Raw genomic sequence first — 18,282 nt, 5'->3', positions numbered from 1 at the left:
CTTCCTTCTGCACGAAACAATAGTTGTGTTTGTTTTTTTTTTTTTTTCATGGTAGATGAGGAACCCAGCCATGGATATTCGCGATGTAGAGGCTTCTGTTACAGTTGACTTAGCTGTTCCTATACTGCCAAAAATAAAAACCTGGAGGATTGCATACAGGCTCCCACTGTTTACATTTAAACTGTTGTCCTTTTCAGCTCCAAGCATTTTTCAGAATAAACAACACGTTATTTGCCAGTGCTTTTTGTATTTCTTAAAGACTGTTTGGGGATATGCCTTCCAAAGCATATTTTAGTTATCTTCAAAACTTGAAATGCTTTAATGATGAAGTTTGTAAGCAAGCACAAAGCCAAATTATTTTTGCATAGGTTTACCAACAGTGGGCTGGTTTATTGGTAGAACATTTCCAGCCCTATAAGGTTTCAAGGGAACAGTACAATACAGTATGCTGTGATGTTCAGGAATGAGGACTGAGAAACTTTGTCTCCCTGAATCAGTCACCACCTTGACTGAAGATCTTAAGGCATTATCCTGTAAAGGCTCGTGTTGGTCACCCGTTTGATCATTTCTAGTGATGAGCCATCTCCCAAATCTGTAGGCTTAAAAAGTCGAAGCTCATAGTTACTGGTGTTTTCTGAGTGTATTTTGTATTGCTAACAAAAACAAGAAGATCCCCCAAAGTGAAGCGGGATGTTCATACTCCAATGAAGTTTGTGGCAACCTTCTCAAATTGGGAGCAACAGTTTTTAATTTATTTCAGAAGTACTGTAAAAACCAACTTTCAGTATTTTGAATGCTACAGTAAATGATGTATTAATTCTGTAAGGCTTATCTGTACCATAATTTCTATGAATATGAATATATTACCAAGAATTTATTGGACAGCATATAACAAACTACAATGAAACAAGGCTTTCAAAGTAAAGCTTTCTAATATTTTTTAGCTTTCAATTAGTAAATGAGTCTGGTTTAATGGATTATTGTGGCTATGAAGTGCCATGAGATTTTTTTCTGTACAATAGACCCTATGTAAATTCTTCTGTGAATTGTTCTGCATCTATCATGTTAATGTAATTAGATGAATCTGACATACTTACCCTTTACTTTTTCTGAATTTGCAGAATATCTTTAATGACAGAGCCAATAGTTCATCTACATGAAAGACCCTTAATTCAATTTTCTTTAAAGAAGATTGACACTAGTAACATTTAGCTACTTAACAACCTTTATTTCGCAGCATGGTAATTGGCAAATGCTCTGCACCATGATTCCTCTTCAGTACAAAGAAACAAGATTTGCTATTGTAGTTAAAAGTTTACAGATTAGTTGTGTTACTTGGAGGAATTAAATCCCTTCCTCTGCTGCTTGGGCAGGTCCTGCTGCTCCTTGGCAAGGTCTCCTCCAGTCCTGCTTCCTTCATTCTGTGCTGATGCTCTGGCACTCCCCACCCGTACTGGTTGGTCTTGTGTCGTTACTGTATGCCTTGGAGTATTTGGTAGGGATTTGTAAGAGCAGTCTCATAAATGTAGCTATTTGCATAGTTCTTCAGTATTTATTAGATGTCCAGTTCTTGGACATACTGCACAGGAAAATGGAGGGCAGGACAGCTTGAGAGTACGCAGAGCGGGTTGGGTTTGCCTGTAAAAATCTACCCCGAGTCTGAATCTCCTGAGTCTATCTCCGTAGGACACTGGCATGCAGAAGGGTAACGATTTTCATATGACTAGTGTTTCCTAGATATCTTTATGTGACGCGATTAAAAAGCATGGTAAAATAAAGCAAATGGATAGCAATCTCCTCCAAGCTCTTGGAAAGCTGGGATGTGCTTGGCAGGGCCATGTACAAAAGCTCATCTCGAAGGAAGAACGGTGTAAAGGACTTATCTTGAAATGTCCTTTGCCCAGAAGTTTTGATAATTTCTCAAATACTCTTTTTTTTTCCTTTGTTAGAACATGTTTTCTCCAGATGCTGGAATAACTTCCAGAACTGCATAACGAGACTGATTTGGATTTTCCGCACATGGACGCAGCGCGAGGCTGCATCTCTCCCCCTCTCCCCTCTCCATGCTCGCTCCGCGTGTTCCCGAGCCTCTTGCTCATCCATGTACGTCCGTCACCTAAACCCGGGCTGTCTTCCCTGTTCCCACGCTCTGTCGCAGCTGATGCTAACCCTGTGCCAGTGGCTCCAGCCCGCAGAGTTTCATGTTGTCTAAGTTTTTTTGGGGGGACACTCGTGTAGCTTGCTGAGTGCAGCATGGCTTAATAAAAATATCTTTGCTGTCCCTGTCCTCAGTCAAATAATTTATTCTCTGCAGACATTTAGTGGAGGGAAATTCACACAGCCCAGCAGGCTTAGTGAGATTCTGTTAATCTTAATGAATATTTGAAAGCTTTTGTGAGACCTCTTACTGAGGAATTTAAAATATATTTCAAAAATATTTTCTCCCTACAGCATTATTCTGAATCATCATACCTCCTTTGATACCTATCCGTATTCCCAAATAGTCCAGTTCAGTTTTATCTGTGCTTATCAGCTTCTCATCCTTAGGACTTTCCCTTCCCTCACCAAACAACTTTCCCAAGTCATTCCCCGGTTCTCCCTCTGCTGAGAATAGTGTCAGTAATTCCAGAAGAGATTGGTTCTTGATGTCTGTTGGTCTCCGCTCAACCCAAAGGTTGAGGGAGGTTGAGGGAGAAGGTGAGAAGTCTGTCAGTATGGCCAGAACAGATTTAAAATATATTTTTGTTCTTTTTTCATGCCCTTTAATAATCTAAGGGTTTCTTTTACGTTGTCTTTGTGAAATACATCATTTGCATTTCACATCCAAAAATAAGCTTCTAATGTATTTGGCTCTTCTCCCATGTTTGTTCTGGGAAATCAAGTTTCATTCTTTACCTTGTCTGTTCTGCTCATTGTCAGGGGAAAATCTATGTCTTGTGACAGATTTCTGTTTTCAGACAAATGTCACTACCTACCAGCGATGGAGCAAATCAAGATGCCCTTACGGAATCCGAGCCAGAGACCTGCCCGCTATGGCCCTTTGGAGAATCTTTGCCGAATTAGTCAATGGTTGGCCTTTTCCGATGTCGGATCTGGCAATCAAAAGACATGATTAATTTAGACTTCAGGAGCAGAGCAGCGTGGACCTATTGCTGTTTGAGTCTCATTAAAAGGCAAATGAGCAGAAGCATACATGTCACGTTCCTGAGATGATGATCTGCTTTTGGTCTTTTGAACATCCTTGTAGCGACTGCGCTCCAAAGCAGCTTGTAATTGCGGATGGCGTACAGGTGCTTATTGAGTCCTGAGAGCGGAACACGACGATTTTCTTATTCCTTGTCTCTTAGAAGTAATGCTTCACCTGACGGTGAGCTTGATTGCTCTTTGAAGAAGCAGCAGTCACCTAGTGAATAAACAGAAGTCACCCTGAGTGGAGCTCTGCCCGTAACGGGACCAGGATCTTTGTTCCCAGGCGGATCGCTGGCCCAGATGCGGTCGTCATCTCAGCTTCCTTACTGGCCTGAATTTTCCTAGGGAGCTCCTCTGTAACGGGCAGAGTCCAAACTTAGGTTCTGGCATCCATTACCTGGAAGAGGGATGGGGAGGTGTTGAACGGAGCGTGTCCACAGAGCCTCGGCGGGCCGAGCTGCCGGGCAGTGCTGTCAGTCTCAGCCTTCCTCCTCGGGCTCCCAGCGCTGCTGGCCCCTCTTCCTCCGGGAAGGAAAAGCAGACTTTGGCACAGTAATCCACTGGTGTTTCTGCCCCACAAGCTGAGCAAAGCTGCACCTGCTGACTGCGTCAGACATTCTCAAAATGTCGCTGTCTCCTTCTGATGTAACGGAGATGATTTGAACCTCCTGCACGTTTCTTGTACGGAGAATGTAGGTGTGCATCTGCTAGGTGGGCAGCATCGCGGCGCAAGTACTGAGGCTGTGTTACTGCTGGGCTTTTCCATCTTTTCCATATTCTGGGAATACGGTGATTCTCTTGCATGCTTTTAGAAATAATTTATTGCGTTCAGTGAATGCATGCATTTGGGGCTGTAACTGGTGTTATCATGTGTGAGTAGCTGCTGAGGAATATGATAAAGTTAACGCTAATTAGAACTTTGGTTTCCTAATGCAACGCATCTGCTGCGTGTAGCTGAACGTTTCTTTAAATGGCTTTTGCTTGGTTGTGTCAAAGATTGCTTCATCTTACTTTAAGTATTGATAGCCTAGTTTCAATTAAACAGTAACTGGTTTCCCCTTGATCAACCTTGATAATTCCTGTTTTAGTTAGCCGCTTTTGAGCACAGTCCATCAGCTCTTTTATGAGCCCTTAATGTGTGTTTCATGTGGAATTTTCATATTCTGGGTTGCCTTTTGCAGTCACTGCTTATGGAACGCATCACGCAGCCGAGCGTAACCTTGGACGGGATGAAATTCCGTTTACGTTTATGAAATTCTGAATCTATGTTACGGAATTCTGTCTGCGTTTCTCCTCCGCTTCATTCCCATTGAGAAAACAGAATTGCGCGGCAGCCTCCGATCCGTGCTCGTTCCCTTCCTCGCCGCTCCGAGCGCCCCGCGGCCGGCGGTGCCCAGGGCAGCTGGGGCAGGGCAGCGGTGGGGTTCGGCACTTGGCAGGGCAGCAGTGGGGTTCGGCCCCTGGCAGGGCAATGGTGGGGTTCGGCCCCTGGCAGGGCAATGGTGGGGTTCGGCACTTGGCAGGGCAGCAGTGGGGTTCGGCCCCTGGCAGGGCAATGGTGGGGTTCGGCCCCTGGCAGGGCAGCGGTGGGGTTCAGCCCCTGGCAGGGCAGCGGTGGGGTTCGGCCCCTGGCAGGGCAATGGTGGGGTTCAGCCCCTGGCAGGGCAATGGTGGGGTTCGGCACTTGGCAGGGCAATGGTGGGGTTCAGCCCCTGGCAGGGCAGCGGTGGGGTTCGGCCCCTGGCAGGGCAGCGGTGGGGTTCGGCCCCTGGCAGGGCAGCGGTGGGGTTCGGCCCCTGGCAGGGCAATGGTGGGGTTCGGCCCCTGGCAGGGCAGCGGTGGGGTTCGGCCCCTGGCAGGGCAATGGTGGGGTTCAGCCCCTGGCAGGGCAATGGTGGGGTTCAGCCCCTGGCAGGGCAGCGGTGGGGTTCGGGACTTCGCTTCCAAGGCCCCGAGCAGCGGCGGCGCCGCGCTCCCTCCGCCGGGCCCGGCCTGGCCCCGGGGCCGCTCCCTCCGCTCCCTGCGCTGGCGGCGGGCCCCGCTCGGCCGGCGGCACAGGGGCGGCCCGGGACTGCGGCCGGGAGGTGGCGGCAGACGCCGCGGCCCCGTCCCGCCGCCCGGCCCGGCCCTGCCCGGCCCTGTGGGGCCCGGCCCCGTCCCGCCGCCCTGCCCTGCCCGGCCCGGCCCTGCCCGGCCCCGTCCCGCCGCGGGCCGTTCCCCGCCGAGCCCCCGGCCGTGCCCCGCTCCCCGCCGAGCCCCCGGCCGTGCCCCGCTCCCCTCCTGCCTGCCCTGGGCAAAGGCCCCGGCTGCCGCCCCGCCTGCCGAGCGCTCCCGGGGCTGCTCTTACCCCTGTAGCTGGCCAGTGAACGCACCGCGCTGCTCACAGGCTGCCGGAGAATTTACTGCCAGAATGACGGAGTGCGAGCCCGCTTTCGCATCTGTTCCCTTAAAAGACGTTTTTGTGTTAAATGCTGCAGGCGAAGCTAAGCCCTAGTAATGAATTATGTAGCTTAATAGGAAAGAAGCATGCTTTTAATAAACCGCTACTTTGAAAAACTGCTTTTATAATTTAAAGTATTTTTTGAAAAGTTTGAAAGAAAAATGCCATGCACCGATTTATTTGTCCATCAGCATTGCAGCTCCTTGACGGCGTATAGATGCCGCTGTCTGTAGGAGGCGTTGGCATGGAAACTTCCGAGCGCGGCCCCCCGCACGGTGCGGTGCATGAGATGCGCCCTACCTCCAGACAGCTGTCACCTCTGGCTGGCTGCATGAAACGGGCATCACACCGAAATGGGGAATTTCCACGTGCTCTTCGGCCTGATGTGGGGGGACGGCGCAGATGCTCCACGTAATGGCAGCATTAGCCAGACGTACTTGTGTAACATTATTTTGCTGTGACTTACTATTGGGCAGCAGCATCATAAAATCTTCACAGATTGAATTCTTAGAATTTATTTGCGTATTTAAACTTTGAGCTTTGCTGTTTTACCAACATTGCTTATGTAGAAATGGGCTTCTTTGTGTTGAGTTCTAGTAGCCCCGTGGCAATGCTCATCTGTTTGTAACTGCAGTACGTATACCGTAGCGTTGCCGTGACAGGTCGGATGCATAAATAGCTGTCTTCGTCCTGCTTAGGTACAGCGGCAAAGGCGACTCCGCCGTTGCAGTTTGTGGCGTGAGAAGAGAAATGAAAGCCACTACCCCCGTTTTTTGCAGTGTCTCTGCCACTCACACTTGCCTCTGTCCTTCACAGCGCTGTGTTTTGCTGCAGTGGTACTCACGCCTTTTTTTCTTCTGCAGTCACTTAGTTTTCCTTACTGAACTGCAGTGTGCATATCCTCATTCAAACAGTTCCTTTGTGTTTAATTCAAATTAAAACTGGAAACAAGATGCTTGTGCCTGTTCATCTTGCAGAACCTGAATGGTATAAAGTACATCATTCCTCTTGAGTGGTCCCTGTGTTGCGTGTGGCATCCTTCAGAGACAGCTCAGCAGCACAACAAAGACCAACCCGACATTTATTAGGTCATTTCGGGGAGTCTGATACATGAGGTTTTCCTACAAGCCTGGGTGAAACAGCATAAAGGAGCATGTTCAGCTCCTGAAGGGGGAAATGTCTGGCTTTTGCGTAAGAACAAGCTCTGGAGGTTGCCTAAAGCATCCTTACTGTTACTTTAGTTTTCTGCTTTCCAATGTACACCATTCTCTCTGTGACTTTCTGTCATTTTCTCTCTCCCTACTATTTTGTTTGACTTCTGTTTTCCACAGGCAATCCTTTCAATCTTCAATTTAGTCATCTCGGTCTCAGAGTATAGTCCAATCTTGAAGGTTTTAATGTTAAGATTAACCCCTCAATGTCGGCATATCCTTAGTAGCAGCTTTGCTTTTACTTTTTCTTGGACCGAGTTGATATTTATGAAAAAGACTTTATGAGCTTTTAAATTTTAAAACATAAAGAGGGTAAGATGAGTGAATAAATAAAGTCTCTGTAATTCTACATCCAGTGCAGATTTTCGCCTCTTGCCAAGTTTTTCCGACATGCGATGCTCTGAATATAGCTAACAACCAGATTCATCTGCCTGAGTGAAATACGTGCGTATTGATCTGCCTAAGTGAAATATGCTTGTATTGTTGAAGTGCAGTGCTATAGATCTGGCTTTGACAGGGAGATGGATGAACCGTTTTAGTGGTAAAACATTTTTTAATGTTGAGAAACCGTCTTGTCTACAAACAATAAAGTGATTTGTAGTAACAAATGGAAAATATTTTTCTTGCTGGAGATTACACCATTTGTTTTCATTTTCCATGACATGTTTTGCTCATTACGCTGCAGAAAGCGAATCCAAAGTTTTATAAAGAACAGCTCATGATGGCAAAATAGGGAATTGAGCTGGGGGCTCGCTGTCATAACAACAGAGCGCGTGGGGCCTGGGGGAGCTCGGTGTTTGGGAAGGAGTCGGGACGGGGATGCTGCTCACCCCGCCCGTGTTCGTGGGAATTACTGTGTCGCTTGTGTAACTCCAGGAAAGCCATGAGGACCGTAGCGTGATGGCCTCAATGCTGTAGAATGCTTCTTGTGTTTCTGGGGGAAATTTTTAAATAAACGGCAGTGTTAAAAGAGGGTGAGAAATGAACTTCATTTGGAGCTCGGGGCTCACGTTAGCGCTGGGTGTGCTGCCTGTGTTCCTGGGGCACGTGCGTGATGGGCTTTTTCTTTGGTTCTGTTTGGGTTTTGGGTAATTGCTGCGGGCAGCACAGGCCTCTGAAGAGAGGGCTGATAGGCAATCGTGGTTTCACCTTTAAATACTTGCCAGCATGCCGTTGTTTTGCCTGGAGGGAAAAGGGTGCAAATTGAAATAGGGTTTGTGTTAATGAATAGTGGTAGCCGAGCTAATGTTTGAGACGCGTATATAAGGTGTGTATCTGCCCTTACCTTGGCAGCAGGGGAAGGGAAAGCATAAACTTGCCAAAACCAAAACATGCAACTGACTTCGCAGCGGTGACACATGGTTGGGAAAACTTGGTTAGTGGTGGTGGAAGGGCTTTTTGGGTTTTGGTGGTTTTCATTTGTTGGGTTTTCTCCAAATTTGGCATTTCATGTAAGTACAATAATCTCAATTTAAGGTGTAGGTGAGCTTTGTATTAAGACTGATGTGGGTCTGTGCCCCATTTCATTCTTGGGCCTTTTGCGGTGGTCTCTTCAGCAGCTGGTCTGGGCGGGCTTCAGAGGCTCCTGTCGGAATCGCTCCTACGGCAAGTTTACGCATTTCGTACCCTGTTGCTGACGTAATTTAAAAGGAGTGGTTGTGTGTTCCAGCTTTTGTTCCTGCTGTGCGATACACCAGCATCTCCTAGGTTGGGTTTTGAAGACAGAGACTGAGAGTCTTTTGCCCTAAAGCCCCGAGTGTTCTGCTGTAGTACGTAACTTAAATTTATCAAGGTCACTGAACCCTATTTAATGTGCTTTCTGGGAAGATGACAGGGTACAAAGGATTGTTTTGTACCCTTGTGTCAGAAGGATGAAGCAGTAATACAGGAGCTCAGTTATTTGTGTGCTGAAGGGGCCATGGTTATCTAGCGATATGACAGATTCGCTAATGATACCTGACAGAAGTATTGCAAAGGAATAATTGCAAAAAAACCCTCTTCTATTATGCAGTGTTTTTAAAAAGAAAATATTTTCTTTTTATAATATCAAGAATACAGATTCCCATGTGGCAAAATACTGAGTTCACGTGCCTAACCCGTAGGTGTAAATTGAATAGAAAATATTATCGCTGTATTTTGAGGCAGTTTCCTGTCTGTAGAGACTTTTGATTTTGGTAATAGATTTTGTATTATAATACTTCTTATTGATTTCAAAACAATTCCAGAATATTGTTGCTGTCTTGCTTGGGAGCTGCTGACGTTGGATGGTTGTTGCTCAGCTATGCTTAAAGTCACCATGCCAGTTTACACCAGCGGAGAGTCAGGCTTTGGTAGCGTAGAATGGCTTTTCTGTTCAGGTTGTTGCATTTAAAACAACCCAACTCTTTCTGCCACTTTTGGTTTTTTTTTTTGAAACATTCATAGCAGTGAAATGGCATTCTTGTTGCGACATCCTGCTTAATTTTTACAAGTTACTCTTGTTTGTTGTTTTTTAAGGAAAAGTCATCAACAAAGACTTGCGCCACTACTTGAGCCTTCAGTTCCAGAAGGGCTCGATAGACCATAAACTCCAGCAAGTGATCAGAGACAATCTCTACTTGAGAACCATCCCTTGTAAGTATGTAAAGATCAGCCTCATTTGGTCTGTTCCTGCTAACCGTCACAAAATTCAAACGCTTTAAATGCCTTCTCTCCTAATCTGGTTTGTAGTTTTCCCTTGCAGCAGGAACTTATGAAAATGGCTTTGCTAGAGTGGTTTCATATCTTAAGTTGCAATGAAAAGGTACGGCCAGTATGGACTGACAAAACAGCAAAAACTTCAGCATTCAAAGATCAGAGTATTTCAGGAATATTTGTGTTTTACTCATCGGAAGTTTGTCAGTTGTTGTTAGAATAACCACAGCCACCATGGGAAACAAACCTTCCTCAGCCTGATCAAGCAGTGCAAACATGTCCTGATTTTTGTCGATATATTGGTTTTTGCACAAAGAGGAAACTTACACCTCAAAAGGGTCGCATGCGTTAGGCAGAGTACGCAGCTGGAAGCAGAGTTGCGGGAGGGATTCTGTGCAGAAAGGGTTGCAGTGACAGAAGGTGCAGGGGAGCTGTTCTTCGCTCGTCCTGAGAAGATACTACAAGGAGGTGGCGGCAAGAGGGAGAGCGAATCCGTGGCCCAAGAAGAGAGGAAGGAACAAACTTTAGTGTCACAGCAAGAATTAATTAGCCAGAATCTGGATGGACCTGTCTCATCAGTTACGGAAGCCCTTCTGCTCTGAGCGCCCGCTGGCGTCTCTTGGTCCAGCCAGCACGGGTGCTAACTTGCCTTTAGCGAGGTGCCTAGAGGTTTCTGCTCCTGCGAGCGGAAGCTTGCAGAAAGGACTGGTCAAGGTGCAGGATGCTCTGACAGCTGCCAAATACCCGCTCGTTGCTTCTCACCCTTCTGTGCCATTTCATTTCTTAATTATCACGAGATCATCCTTTACCTTGTCTCAAAGGTTCACTGATTAAAAAGGCTCATCACCGATAGTATTTAAATGTTCATTGCACTAAAAAAAGTTTGTCAGCTAATGTTTTTGTGACTACAGTAATTCCATTCTCAATTTAGCATCACTATCATACTGAGTGCACCAAAGAGCTTGTGACTTTTTTAAAAGATAATGATAGTGAAAGGCAGTTTGTTTACTAGTAACTCTTGTTCATGCTGCTGCCTGAAAAAAATGATGTATGCCTTTAAAATGCTATTAGGTTATAGACGTTAATGAATCAGCGGAGTCCCTTCCAGGAGAGCTTTAATTAAGCTATTATAACTATGGGAGGCCCATATTTATAGACATAACACTTTGAGAACTTCTGCATTAACACAGCAATTTACTGATCGCTTTGAAAAAGCTTACCTGTAGCTAGGGTTTGGAGTATAGATGAATTACACTCTGAATTGTAAGGTTAAAAAAATAGGTTTTGTGCCCAGTTACGGATTTGGTGGCCCAAAAATCAAATGTGCTTAGTCACGCTGACCTCGTTACAAATCAGTAAGTTGGTACTGGTGGAAACAATGGAAAGAAGCAGCTCCATCACAGCTGTGTTAAAGTACCACAGCTCTTAACCAGCTCCCCAGAATCCTCGACTGCTGTCGCCTGGCCCAGGCGTCATCAACTTCCACAGAATAAGTTTTCAGTTCACTGAACGTGAAAAAGAATTCTTGCTAATTACCACCTCACCCAGCTTTTTTCGTCCTCCTTCCTCAATACCAGAACTGTCATTGCTATGTAATTTATTGGTCTAGTTTTTATAAATTATTGTTCACTTGCTCACCAGTGTTCCAACTCTTGTCTTACTGGAGTGACATCATCATTGTATAAAGATTCAAAAATTTAGTGTTTTTACTGATTTGTACAGCAGGCAGCATTTGGTAAACAGGCAGCACTTCAGTCTCTTACAAGAGTGTTTTCTCTGTCTTTTCAGGCACTACACGGGCTCCCAGAGATGGGGAGGTCCCTGGGGTAGACTATAATTTCATTCCTGTTGAGCAGTTTAAAGCACTGGAAGAAAGTGGAGCCTTGCTAGAAAGTGGAACGTATGACGGTATGTTGATGACGTTTAATGGTCTAAGTGTAGCTCCTTGTACCCAGGAGGGGCCACTTTCCCTGCCCTTCGAGGTCATTACGCTAGTAGAGCGCAATATTAAATCTATTTTTGGAGTACCTGTGAAGAGGACTCGTCGTCTTGTTCTGAAGCTCTCTAGTAAATCACAAGTTGTCCTTTCAACCAGTCTTAGTGCAATCTCATTATTTTCCTTATTGTGTTTTTGAGGAAGCATTCTGAAAATGTTTGTCTATGCTTGGTAGAGTTTTGTTTTAATGGGATTCACAATCAATTTTGTTTAAACCTTTGAGAACAGAGCCATGTTCTTCTCAGAGGTGCACATCAAAAGGACAGAAGGCAAGGGAAGTTCTGATACAGCAGGGAAAAAAACATATTTTGCAATGAAAAATTGAACAGCACTAGACCAGATTGTCCAAATCTGTAGCAACGTTGTTTGTTAAACGTGACAGGGAAAAACATTGTAATGGAGGCAGTGAACCGTCAGGAGCTGGTTATCCAGAGGAGTCGTGGAGCTGCCACCGCGTGACGGGTTTTTCCTTTGCTTTGCTTTGTTTTGTTTTAAAGGGTTTGATGGCAGTCAGAGATAACTTTAAGGTTCCTCACTCCCTGTACTCTGGGGTGGGGGGACAACTGAAACCCACCTTTGTTTAGTAAGAGGGAGGAGAGACCAGTTGGACTGGCTCAGCCCTGGGGCGTCTTGCACTCCCGTGGAGTGTGCCCGGCTTGCAGGTGGGTTTCAAGTAGCCATTGCCTGGTTTCTGCTGCTTTTTGCTATTGAACACCTTACCTCTTGACACCGTGAACAGAACAAATTACAAACATCTCGCATTGCTTTTTGTGTCTCAGTTTATAAAACCTGAAATACGATCTGGCTAGATTTTTTTCAAATATATAGTTGTATTTGAAGTCAACTAAATTACAACCAGATTTACAGAAATGCTGAGCATGTGCAGGTTCATTGATGCTCAACAGAATTTTACCTGCCTGATTTTTACATATGTTTAACATATATTTGATTCAAGCAATATTTAGAGGTCTTCTTTGGTAGGTGGTGGTTTTACTGGCACTTGAATGAATTTGATTGATTTCCCCCCCCCGCCCCCCAAAAAAAAAGAAAAGGAAAAGAAAATGTCCAAAGTAGAAAATTCTGTGAAAGGCTCTGTACCTCCTTGTTTTACACGCGTCATGCTGTCTGTTAACATTGTCTTGTCCGTGGAAATCTCCTAAGCCAATTTAGACCAAACTAGCACTTTTTTGTTTCCCTTAGCTCCCCTTTATCTGGCTGTCACCACTTTGAGCCTCGCCCTCACTGATATTTTCAGAAGGGTTTTTTTTGTTGGGGTTCTTTTTGTTTGGGTTTTTTTGGTTTTTTTGGTTTTTTTACATGGTCAAAACCATATCCAGCCACCAAATGTTACCCCAGCAGGAATGCTGGGAAGCTCTCTTGCTGTGTGCTCAATTCCCTAATAAAAATCATATGAGCAGTCAGGAGAGAGGTCAGTTGCTGAAATTCTTTTCCAGAAAACAACAGATGATTCCTAGTCTTTGTACTTGAGATTAAAATATTGAAGTAAAAATCTGTTCATTTTTCTCAAGTACAAATAATTTTTAGATGAAGCTATGTTAACGGCTTTGTTTATCAAGTGTATTGTCAGTAGAAAATTGTAGGACTATAGTTTTAAAATCAATTATTTGTAACTGTTCTTACGTAAATAGATACTTTATGTTTCTGCACAAAATGAATTTGCTTTTTGACTTTAGTGTGTTATTGTTGCTGCGTATTACTCTGTTAATCAGTTAAACAGTGTATAGAGTAAGAACAATTGATTTTCACTGTTTTGCTTCTCTCAGACTGTTCCCCAAGTCTCTTTATGGAGCATTAGTGAATTCCAGGCAAAGTAATAAATCCATCTTTTTCTTTGAAAAGATGTGGCAGCATAGAAATTTTGAATTAAACCTATCGTTTTCTGGTGTCCGATAGCATTATTGGCAAAAACACAATGTAGGAATAAATAGGTTTTGACTGTTGATTGGGTTTTGATAGTGCTGCTGTCTTCTCAAAGAAGTTAAATTACAGTTCAGGGCTTCCACCAAAAACATGTTATATGGGCAATAAAATGTTCGCTGCCATTACTTTCAGCAGGTATCCGTGCTTTAGTCATCTTGATTTCTGTCTCCTTGTCAGGTAATTTTTACGGCACTCCAAAGCCTCCAGCGGAGCCCAGCCCCTTTCAGCCTGATCCAGTGGATCAAGTTCTTTTTGACAATGATTTTGATACCGAATCACAGAGGAAAAGAACCACATCTGTCAGCAAAATGCAAAGGATGGACAGTTCTCTCCCTGAAGAGGAGGAAGAGGAGGAAAAGGAAGCAGTTAATGGCAGCGGAGGGATAGGTTGGTTCACAAGGGGTGAAATTCCCTGAAGTATTGTATGAATGGATAAGAAGTATACAAATAACTTTCATGCTTGCTTGAACTGCTTCCTTAGTTTTGGTGAAGTTTGAAGGCGGTTTTCTATTCAGACTGGTGTTTTTACTCAATTTTGAAATTATCTTTTAAAAAGAAACAGCTGTTCTCCCAAACAGATGTGCAATTGCATCATAAACTGCACTGCTCGGTAGAGAACATGTAGTGCTGGGTATCAGCCAGTTACATGAGGAGGAAGGAAAAATTTATCCACTCTTCAAATAACGGAATCCTTTGCAGAGTGTAATTCATAGCCTGTAAATGTTATTGTTTAATTTTGAGGAGATTACTGAATTTGTATGCAGGAGGTTTTTGCGAAACGATTGGTTTAAGGGGCAGCACTAGCTCATACTGTAAAATTTTCAGATGATTTTGGTTACGGGAACTATCGCACAACCTGACACTGCCCAAAGGGGAGTCTGTGGAGAGAAATAAAGCGGCATGCATTGAGACTGGACCAGTGTCCAGTCGGACGTTTCAAAGATTGGCAGGATGCCCTTTTGCTTTCGCTGTCATGGTTACTCATCTCGAGGGGGAAGAAACTGATGGTGGAGAGAAACCGTCACATTGCATTTGCAGATGATCCTGCATGTGAATGTTTAAGACAGACTTATATTGACCAGACCCGACCTAATCTTGCGAGCTTCGGGGCTGGCAACACGCCGGCACAGAGCGGCCCGGTGGTGGGGCTGGTGGCTAGGTGAAGGTCACGGAGATCGCCGTGTGACGGAGGATACCGAGCGTAACCGCGGGGCTGAAGGGTGGAGGCTTGCATTTAAAGCTTTCTGCAGGGATTTGGGGAGCTTTGTCTGGTTGTGGCTTGCCGGAGGGTGTTGGTTGTTTTACTGGCAGTTTGGGTCTTCTCTGCATTTCATTCTGGTGCTTTGAGGAATATTAGTAGGATTTTGGGGGGGGTTTGATGGCATTACAAACACTGTTCTCTATGTAGGAACAGCAACAAAGTGTAGTCAACTTGGATTTCTGCCAGTGTTGATTTTTCAGTGTAGGCTCAGACACATAATACAAGGTTAATTCTGTTTGGCAGGGGAAGAGCAGAGTTCAGTGTTTTCATGTCAGCTTTTCAAAGTTCACAGCTGAAAAAAAAAAAAGTGGAAAAATGCACATCACATACAGGGACGTGTTTGACATCCACTCGTAGCCAGATTAAGAGGGTGGTTCTTTGTGAGAAACTACATAAACATCTGACAAATAGTAACACTTTCCCTGAACAACTGCAGAAAACAAAGAAAAACATTCAGATTCTCCTGACTGGATGAAACCTGTTCCCAGCTACAACCAGACAAGCAGCTCCATGGACTTCAGAAATTACTTGTCGAGGGATGAAACCCTGGAACCGCTGCCCAAGAACTGGGAGATGGCCTACACCGACACTGGCATGATCTACTTCATTGAGTGAGTAGACCGACGCCGCGGAGGGGTTGCTGTGCCCTTCGGAGGAGAGGAGTGCTGAGGAGCTGCAGTCTAGGAAGCTGCCTGCTGCTCTTACACCTCTTCTTCTGCTCTTACTGCTTCTGTTTCTGTATGAAATTTAATATATTCCTACTGTTTTGTTCCTTACTGATAGTCATCTATGCTGCATACTCGGTACTATTGCCATTGCGCGGGAAAGCCTTATGGTTCCACGTGCAAAGTCAGTCTGTTTGTAATATGAGTTTTGTATTTCACAATACAAAGCTGGGTGGGTATTGCTAGGTGAGGTATAACATCATATAAACCTTCACTATGTCAAATTTCTCTGAAATTCGAGAGCTTGTTTATTCCTTCTTTGCTGCTTGTGTTCCTTGGCTGGAAATGTGTGCTTAAAAATACAAATAGCACAGATTAAAGCCCAGGATAGGAAAGCAGCTCATATGTGCACATGTGAAACAGCCTCATTTATTAATTTCTAAAGGAAACAAAAACCTTAGTGAAGAGTTAAGCGTAAGAAGGGGCTAAAAATGTTTTTTCCTTTCCACCTGAAACAGCTCTTGGGGGCAGGGGAGAGTGTTTGTGCCTCTGACATTTCACATCTGTCCTGGAGAGTCTCCAGTGTGCTTGTACCTCTGAGCATCATTGTTGCCTTTTTTTAGCATTTTGTGATGTGACCGAGGCACAAATAAATGTTACATTATCTAAAGGCTACAATTTGCGTATGGTAGTAAATAGTTAAAAGTTAAAGTAAAGCAAAGTTTCTTCAGTCTGAAGGAGTCCTCTTCTTCTAATGGGGTGTGTTCTGCTCCACAGTCATAACACCAAGACAACCACATGGCTTGATCCGCGGCTCTGTAAGAAAGCCAAAGCTCCCGAAGATTGTGAAGATGGAGGTGAGACGTTCAGAATTCATTTGTCACCTGTGACCGATAAATGTCTGAGTTTCTCACAGCTGGATACGATCCATTACTGCCGTGGTAGAAGTTTCTTCCTGATACACGTGACTGGAGCAGGCAGTGTAGTGCTGAGTGTCCCTAGTTTGGTGGCAATAGGACTTTATGTAAACTGGGAAAGTCCATAGTGTATTTTTCCTGGAGTAGTAGAATCTGACTGAATCGTGGGTTTGTCTGCATTCCTGAGATGAAAATGAGACATTTTGTTCCAGTAACTATCATTGCTAGGGAGAAAGCTGCATACATTAGTGACGATCTCACTGGAAATTTTTGTGTGGCTGGAATACGGCAGGAGGAAAAGGTCCGTAAGTGTTAGAATATAGGAGTAATGAAGAAGACACGGCATAATACCTATTGCTAATGATACCTGTTGCACGTGACATGATATAATATTTGAATGCATAAGTAGAGGGAACAATCTGATTCAACTCTTCATGCTGTTGCTTCAAGACTTACAGGTCAGGTTCATGAATGGCCTACGGACAATTCCTGCAACCATTTCCTACATAGTCATGTAATTTAGTCAGCTAGAAAAGACTACCAAATAGCTCTGTCTTTGGCAAATGCCTGACATGTTACAAAAGCTGAGGCAGACTCAGAATAGCCTGTCGTCTTCCTAAACTGCACAGCCTAACCATCATGAATTCATAATGAAGCCAGCTGGATCAATGCATGCATACTGCTGCTTATTAAACATATGTGCAGCTCACCACAGGATAAAAAGAGCACTTTAAACAGAGAGATGCAGGATATCCAAATGAACAACATTTAAATGAATAGACCCACTGGGTCTTTTGTCAAACCCTGTGGAGTGATGCTGGTGTTAATAATTGGTAACATGCTGTCATATGCTAGGAAAATCCTGTTACCATCAAACTTAGGGCAGCCTCAAACAAGATTACGTAGCAGTTTTATCCTTCAAATGTCTAGCTACCTGACTGCATCCATTATTCTAATATTTAAATTTCCATGGTCGAGGTAACTAGAACAGTAAAGCTCGAATAATTTGACCTCTGTGTTAACTGCTTATCACATTCAGTCAGTAATGATCTGCTGCTGGGCACCATCTTAGCAGATTCTGAATTTGCCATAAAAAGGAGCTTTTCACGTGTAACTTTCAGTACCTGTATCAAACAGGTGATTTTTTACTTTAGACCCCTAAGGCAGGGATGTCCAAGGCAGCCCAAGGCACTGGCAGCTAGCTTGCTGTGGCTGCAAGGGCAGTCAGGCTGCGGGAGCACAGAACGGCGTTTTGTTGTCTTGGCAGGCCAGGCAGTCTGTGCTGAATTTGATGCAGCCAGACCTAAAGACGTGCTAGCTAATTTTGGGGTGTCTCACTGTATTGTAAACATCAGGGAAAAACAGCCTGCAATGGTGGGGGCTCTCTTCTTACTCGTCACCTATGGCTGTTATGGTTCTGACTGAAGGTTTTCTTGGGTTGACTGAAAACTGAAACGTCAGAATACAGCGAAATACCCTGGTGTTATTGAGAGAATAAATAAAGGCAGTATTAGTTCTGCCAAGTGGTCTTAAACGGAAAGTACAAGAGGAATGGAGATGCGTGGTTTTACAAGCTGGGGATGTGATACTGCGAGGCATTTATAGTTCTCTTTTGTGGTGTATTTGGGGGCAGAAGCAGTGCGACCGTACTCGTATAGTTTAAAAAATCAACAACAATGAAATCACATTTATAATTAGATTAATTTTAAATAATGTATTTTTCTTCCCCTTTATAGGTTCTTCCTCTCTAAATAGGTTAGTTTGTATCTTGTCTTTAAGTTTATTATATGTTTGAAGTGGTGTGATTTTGTTGAATACAAGTCTCCTCATCTAGTGGAACAAAGACTGAGATTTATAGGGCTTCAGATCCCTGGAACAGGCTGATATCCTTTCATCAGAAGGACCAGCCTCAAACAAAGGAAGGGAAGAAAAAAGGACCTGTATTTTCCTCATATTTTTCATGAGTCTGTAATCTGTCCTCTCGTTCCT

General features: G+C 44.3%; 1 protein-coding gene across 2 annotated transcripts in view; it reads left to right on the top strand.

Moving 5' to 3' along the window:
• MAGI3 (membrane associated guanylate kinase, WW and PDZ domain containing 3) overlaps nucleotides 1-18,282 on the top strand; it is a 71,795-nt gene that overhangs the window by 28,522 nt on the left and 24,991 nt on the right. For both annotated transcript variants that reach the window (XM_075722207.1, XM_075722209.1), the window contains exons 2-6: nucleotides 9,337-9,453; nucleotides 11,302-11,421; nucleotides 13,628-13,837; nucleotides 15,148-15,322; nucleotides 16,154-16,233. In XM_075722207.1, the coding sequence (XP_075578322.1) occupies nucleotides 9,337-9,453; nucleotides 11,302-11,421; nucleotides 13,628-13,837; nucleotides 15,148-15,322; nucleotides 16,154-16,233 (702 nt within the window). The remainder of the gene's footprint in view (nucleotides 1-9,336; nucleotides 9,454-11,301; nucleotides 11,422-13,627; nucleotides 13,838-15,147; nucleotides 15,323-16,153; nucleotides 16,234-18,282) is intronic.

This window comes from Pelecanus crispus, chromosome 17 (genome assembly GCF_030463565.1).
Source record: "Pelecanus crispus isolate bPelCri1 chromosome 17, bPelCri1.pri, whole genome shotgun sequence".
Lineage (NCBI taxonomy): Eukaryota > Metazoa > Chordata > Aves > Pelecaniformes > Pelecanidae > Pelecanus > Pelecanus crispus.
This window is presented reverse-complemented; position numbering and strand designations above follow the sequence as displayed.